General features: G+C 73.0%; 2 protein-coding genes across 2 annotated transcripts; both read right to left on the bottom strand.

The window, feature by feature from the left end:
- Window positions 1-26: 26 nt before the first annotated feature.
- Window positions 27-3,565, bottom strand: ERCC1 (ERCC excision repair 1, endonuclease non-catalytic subunit; the record flags this gene model as incomplete). Its single annotated transcript, XM_041459524.1, has 8 exons — window positions 2,710-3,565; window positions 2,132-2,235; window positions 1,712-1,737; window positions 1,305-1,592; window positions 787-890; window positions 378-454; window positions 200-299; window positions 27-105 (listed from the first exon to the last, which is right to left on the bottom strand). Coding segments are annotated over exons 1-8 (1,585 nt in total), but the record flags the coding sequence as incomplete, so codon positions are not given.
- A 753-nt stretch (window positions 3,566-4,318) lies between these two features.
- On the bottom strand, window positions 4,319-5,989 carry LOC121349271 (basic proline-rich protein-like). Its single transcript, XM_041459523.1, has 3 exons — window positions 5,750-5,989; window positions 5,125-5,240; window positions 4,319-4,815 (listed from the first exon to the last, which is right to left on the bottom strand). Exons 1-3 carry the CDS (start codon window positions 5,892-5,894, stop codon window positions 4,333-4,335), a joined length of 744 nt encoding a protein of 247 aa, XP_041315457.1. The 5' UTR covers window positions 5,895-5,989; the 3' UTR covers window positions 4,319-4,332.
- Window positions 5,990-5,995: the final 6 nt, after the last annotated feature.

Consider the following 5,995-nt stretch of genomic DNA (forward strand, 5'->3'; position numbering starts at 1 on the left):
GTGTCCCCGGTGTCCCCAAGTGCCACCGCTCACCCCGAACGTCCCCAGCAGGCTCAGGGCGTCCGTCCTGTTGACGGACTTGACGCTGGTCAGGCAGTCTGTCACCTGCGGGGGTGGCAGCGCTCAGGGGACACTCGGGGACGTTTTGGGGACACTTGGGGACACTCGGGGACACTTGGGGACACTCGGGGACACGCACCCGCGACAGGAAGTCCTGCTCCACGCGCTCCTTCAGCAGGTCCGGCGGCTTCTGCTCGTAGGACTTGAAGGTCTCCAGGTAGCGGCCGGCCTCCTCGGCGCTGCGGGGGACATTGGGGACATTTGGGGACATTTGGGGACACTTGGGGACAGCAGGGGGACGTTGGGGACAGCCGTACCTCCAGGCCAGCAGCAGCGTGCAGTCGGTGAGGAGACAAACCTTGGCCAGGTCCTTGAGGGACTGGTGGGGGTCACGCTGGGGACACAGGGGACAGCGACGGGGACAGGTGAGGGACAGGGACAGCGACGGGGACAGCTGAGGCTGGGACAGAGAGGGGACAGTGAGGGACACCTGAGCACCCCTGGGGACACCTGGGGACATCCTGAGCACCTCTGGGGACACGTGGGCACACCTAAGCACCCCTGGGGACACACCTGGGCACCCCTGGGGACACGTGGGCACCCCTGGGGACACGTGGGGACACACCTGGGCACCCCTGGGGACACCTGGGGACACACCTGGGGACACACCTGGGCACCCCTTGGGACACCTGGGGACACCGAGGGGACCCCCGGGGCCGCCCTCACCTGAGGAAGAGCGCGCAGGCGCCGGCGCCCAGCACGAAGTCGGGCCCGATGTCCCCGAAGTGCCACGGGACGCTGCGGATGAAGCGCAGCACGGGGTTGCCGCGCTGGGACAGGCGCGTGTCGCGACATGAGTGGCGACATGAGCCCGGGGACACGCCCCCAGCTCGGGGACACGCCCCCAGCCCGATGACACACCCCCCGTGTCGCGATATGAGCACAAGGACACGCCCCCGAGCCCGAGGACACGCCCCCGTGTCGCGATATGAGCACCGGGGACAGACCCCATGTGGCGACATGAGCCCCAAACCCAGGGTCAGGCCCCGCCCCTGTCACGACATGAGCCCCAAACCCAGGGCCAGGCCCCGCCCCTGTCGCGATAGCAGCCCCAAACCCAGGGCCAGGCCCCGCCCCTGTCACGACATGAGCCCCAAACCCAGGGCCAGGCCCTGCCCATGTCGCGATAGCAGCCCCAAACCCAGGGCCAGGCCCCGCCCATGTCGCGACACGGCCCCGCCCACCTGGCGCGGGCTGACGATGATGCCGCTGCTCTTGGCGCCCGCTCCGAGCGCCGGCGGCGCCCGCGGCTCCTCCCGGTTCTGGTCCCGGTTCTGGTCCCGGTTCTGGTCCCGGTTCTGGTCCCGGTTCTCCTCCCGGTCCCGGTTCTGGTCCCGGTTCTGGTCCCGGTCCCGGTTCTGGTCCCGGTCCCGGTCCCCGGGGGTCGCGAGGGGTCCCGGAGGCCCCGGGAGGGGTCCCGACGGGGCGGTTCCGGTGGGTCCGGGATCCCGGTCCCGGTTCTGCTCCCGGTTCTGCTCCGGATCCCGGTTCTGCTCCCGGTTCTGCTCCCGGTCCCGGTTCTGCTCCCGGGTAGGGGACACTGAGGGGACATGGGGACACTGAGGGACAGCTGGGGACACTGAGGGGACACTGAGGGACAGCCGGTGGTACCTGAGGCTGGGACAGAGGGGACACTGAGGGGACACTGAGGGGACATGGGGACACTGAGGGACAGCTGGGGACACCTGAGGCTGGGACAGAGAGGGGACAGTGAGGGACACCTGAGCACCCCTGGGGACACTTGGGGACACCTGGGCACCTCTGGGCACACCTGGGGACACGTGGGGACACCCGGGGACACCTGAGCACCCCTGGGGACACCTGGGCACCTCTGGGCACCCCTGGGGACACCTGGGGACATCCTGGGCACCCCTGGGGACACCCGGGGACACCTGGGCACCCCTGGGGAGACCTGGGGACACACCTGGGCACCTCTGGGCACACCTGGGGACACCCGGGGACACCTGGGCACCCCTGGGGACACCGAGGGGACCCCCGGGGCCGCCCTCACCTGAGGAAGAGCGCGCAGGCGCCGGCGCCCAGCACGAAGTCGGGCCCGATGTCCCCGAAGTGCCAGGGGACGCTGCGGATGAAGCGCAGCACGGGGTTGCCGCGCTGGGACAGGCGCGTGTCGCGACATGAGTGGCGACATGAGCCCGGGGACACGCCCCCAGCCCGGGGACACGCCCCCAGCTCGGGGACACGCCCCCCGTGTCGCGATATGAGCACAAGGACACGCCCCCGAGCCCGAGGACACGCCCCCGTGTCGCGATATGAGCACCGGGGACAGACCCCATGTGGCGACATGAGCCCCAAACCCAGGGTCAGGCCCCGCCCCTGTCGCGATAGCAGCCCCAAACCCAGGGCCAGGCCCCGCCCATGTCGCGACACGGCCCCGCCCACCTGGCGCGGGCTGACGATGATGCCGCTGCTCTTGGCGCCCGCTCCGAGCGCCGGCGGCGCCCGCGGCTCCTCCCGGTTCTGGTCCGATAGGAGCCCCAAACCCAGGGTCAGGCCCTGCCCATGTCGCGATAGCAGCCCCAAACCCAGGGCCAGGCCCCGCCCATGTCGCGACACGGCCCCGCCCACCTGGCGCGGGCTGACGATGATGCCGCTGCTCTTGGCGCCCGCTCCGAGCGCCGGCGGCGCCCGCGGCTCCTCCCGGTTCTGGTCCCGGTTCTGGTCCCGGTTCTCCTCCCGGTCCCGGTTCTGGTCCCGGTTCTGGTCCCGGTTCTGGTCCCGGTCCCGGTTCTGGTCCCGGTCCCGGTCCCCGGGGGTCGCGAGGGGTCCCGGAGGCCCCGGGAGGGGTCCCGACGGGGCGGTTCCGGTGGGTCCGGGATCCCGGTCCCGGTTCTGCTCCCGGTTCTGCTCCGGATCCCGGTTCTGCTCCCGGTTCTGCTCCCGGTTCTGCTCCCGGTCCTTCCCGGTTCCCCCCGAGCCCCTCACCACGAACTCAGCGTAAGAACCGGGACCGGGCGGGTTCGGCACCGGCACCGGCACCGGGCCCGGCGGGGGCGCGGCGGAGGCTCTGAACAGCGACGGGACCTGGCGGGGACACCGGGACAGCGCCGGTGGCACCGGGACACCCGCGGGGACACCGGGACAGCGCCGGTGGCACCGGGACACCCGTGGGGACACCGGGACAGCGCCGGTGGCACCGGGACACCCGCGGGGACACCGGGACACCCGTGGGGACACCGGGACAGCGCCGGTGACACCGGGACTCCTCCGGTGACACCGGGACACCCGCGGTGACACCGGGACTCCTCCGGTCACCGGCGGGGCCACCGCGTCCTCGTCACCCCCGGGACACCGGGGCCACCCCCGCGACCTTTCCCGGTCCCCCGTGATGTCCCCCCCGTTCCCGGTCACTTCCGCGACCCCCGGTGTCCCCATGCCCCGTTCCCGGTTCCGTCCCCCCCCGGTCCCCAGTTCGGTCCCCGGTGTCCCCAACCCCCCCCGTTCCCGGTTTCCCGTTCAGTCCCCGGTCCCGTTCCCGGTTCCCGGTTCCCGGTTCGGTCCCCGGTCCCGTTCCTGGCTCGGTCCCCGGTCCCCTCCCGCCACCGCCGGTACCGGGGGCTCGTCGGGACCCTCCTGCCGAACGGTGAAACGCCGCCGCTTCCCCCCCGCTGCCGGTGCCGGGTCGGTGGCGGCTCCGGGATTCGGGTCCGGGTCCGGGTCCGGGTCCATGGCGGGGCACGGGGGGTCCCGGGGCCGGTTCGGGCTTCCCGGGGCCGGTACGGAGGGATCTGGGCTCGGTTCCGGGGTCCCGGGGCCGGTTCGGGGTTCCCGGGTTCGGTTTTGGGGTCCCGGGTTCGGTTTTGGGGTCCCGGGGCCGATTTTGGGGTCCCGGGTTCGGTTCCGACGTTCCGGAGCCGCCGCGCGCGCTCCGGTACCACGGAAGGGGCGTGGCCTCTGGTCTCCCTTACGATTGGACCGCCGCGTTGTCAATCAAACAACTACCCCACACCCCCCTTTCCCGCCAATAGGAAGGGGCGCCGGTGGGCGTGGCTACGGAACAACGACCACGCCCCCCGGTGTGACAATGAAAACCCGGGGGTCCCGAATTCCCCCCGGATCCGGGACGTGACAGCGACAGGGACCCCGGGGGGACACCGGGGGGACCCCGAGGGCCACCGGCGGGAGGGGACACGGAGCCACGGATGTCCCCAAAGGCCACCAACCACTCAGAGCCACCTCGGCGCCACCCGTTTATTCGCCAGGAGCGGGCGGCTCCCGGTGGCTCCCGGCGGCTCCCGCGGGGTGGCCCAGCAGGTGACACAGGCGGGGCCACACGCGGGGGTCGCGGGTGGCCCGGGCCAGCAGCCGCGTGTGTCGCCGCAGTGTCGCGATGTCGCCCTGCGTGCGCCGGTTGTGGCGGAGCAGGGCCCCGGTGCGCAGCGCCAGCGCCGCCAGCAGCGCCCCGCCGAGCCGCGGCGACGCGCGGGGACACGGCGACAGCTCCGCGGGGACAGCCGGGGGCACCGGGGGACACAGCCGGGTCCCGTCCGCACCGGGGACGGCGGCGGGCGGAGAGCGGAGCCGCGGCGACGTGCGGGGACACGGCGACAGCTCCGCGGGGACAGCCGGGGGCACCGGGGGACACAGCCGGGTCCCGTCCGCACCGGGGACGGCGGCGGGCGGGGGGCGCAGCAGGAGCAGGAGGGGACGCGGGTCCCGAGCGGCTCCCGGGGGCTGCGGGGGGACACGGAGGGGTCAGGAGGGGACAAAAGTGACCGGGGACAAGGCACGGAGCAGCCCGGTACCGGAATCATCGGGGTTTGGGACAGCCCGGTACCAGAATCATTGGGGTTTGGGGCAGCCCGGTACCGGAATCATTGGGGTTTGGGACAGCCCGGTACCGGAATCATTGGGGTTTGGGACAGCCCGGTACCGGAATCAGGGGGTTTGGGACAGCCCGGTACCGGATCCTCACGGATCCAGACCATCCCGGTACCGGAACCACGTGGACCCAGCGCCGATCCCGGTGCCGATCCCGGTTACCTGCGGCCCCGGGGGGGCGTGGCCGAGGCCGGTGGGTCTCCGGTGGGCGCGGCCGGGCCCGGGCGGCTCCTCCGGGTCCGTCCCCTCGCACCTGCCCAGGTGCTCCGAACCGGAATCTGCCGGGCGGGAATGAGCCCGGGACGAGGGACCGGGACAAGGAACGGGACCCACGGGATGAGGAACGGGACCCCGGAACCGGGACAAGGGACCGGGACAAGGGATGGGACCCCCGAGACCGGGACAAGGGACCCCGGGACCGGGACAAAGGACAGGACAAGGGATAGGACACCCGGGACGGGACTCCGGGACCGGGACCCGCATCCCCGGGACAAGGGACCGGGACAAGGAACGGGACCCCCGGGACCGGGACAAGGAACGGGATCCCCGGGACGGGACCCCCGGGACAGGGGACGGGAACCCCGGGACAAAGACGGGACCTCCAGGACCGGGACCCCCGGGACGCGACCCCGGGACCGGACCCCGGGACCGGGACAAGTAACCGGGACAATGGACAGGACCCCCGGGACAAGGAACGGGATCCCCGGGACAAGGAACGGGACCGCCGGGACCCCCGTGACGGACCCCCGGGACCGGGACCCCCGGTCCGGGCCCCGCCCCCGCGCACCTGAGAATCCCGAGTCGTGCTCGGAGTCGCTGCCCGGGGGGGGCCGCGCCCCTTTCTGGGGGGTCCCCGGGGGCGGCGGGGACAGGGGGGACCCCGGGGCCACCTCCGGGGCCACCCCCGGGGCCACCCCCGGCTCGTCCGGCATCGGGGACACGGGGACCCTGGGGGGAGGGGCGTTGGTGGCCCGGTGACAGCGGGGGAGGGGCTGGCGACGGGGACAGCGGGGGGGTCGTGGCCCCCCACAAT

The sequence above is a fragment of the Pyrgilauda ruficollis genome, unplaced genomic scaffold, assembly GCF_017590135.1.
Source record: "Pyrgilauda ruficollis isolate IOZ18807 unplaced genomic scaffold, ASM1759013v1 scaffold1375, whole genome shotgun sequence".
NCBI lineage: Eukaryota > Metazoa > Chordata > Aves > Passeriformes > Passeridae > Pyrgilauda > Pyrgilauda ruficollis.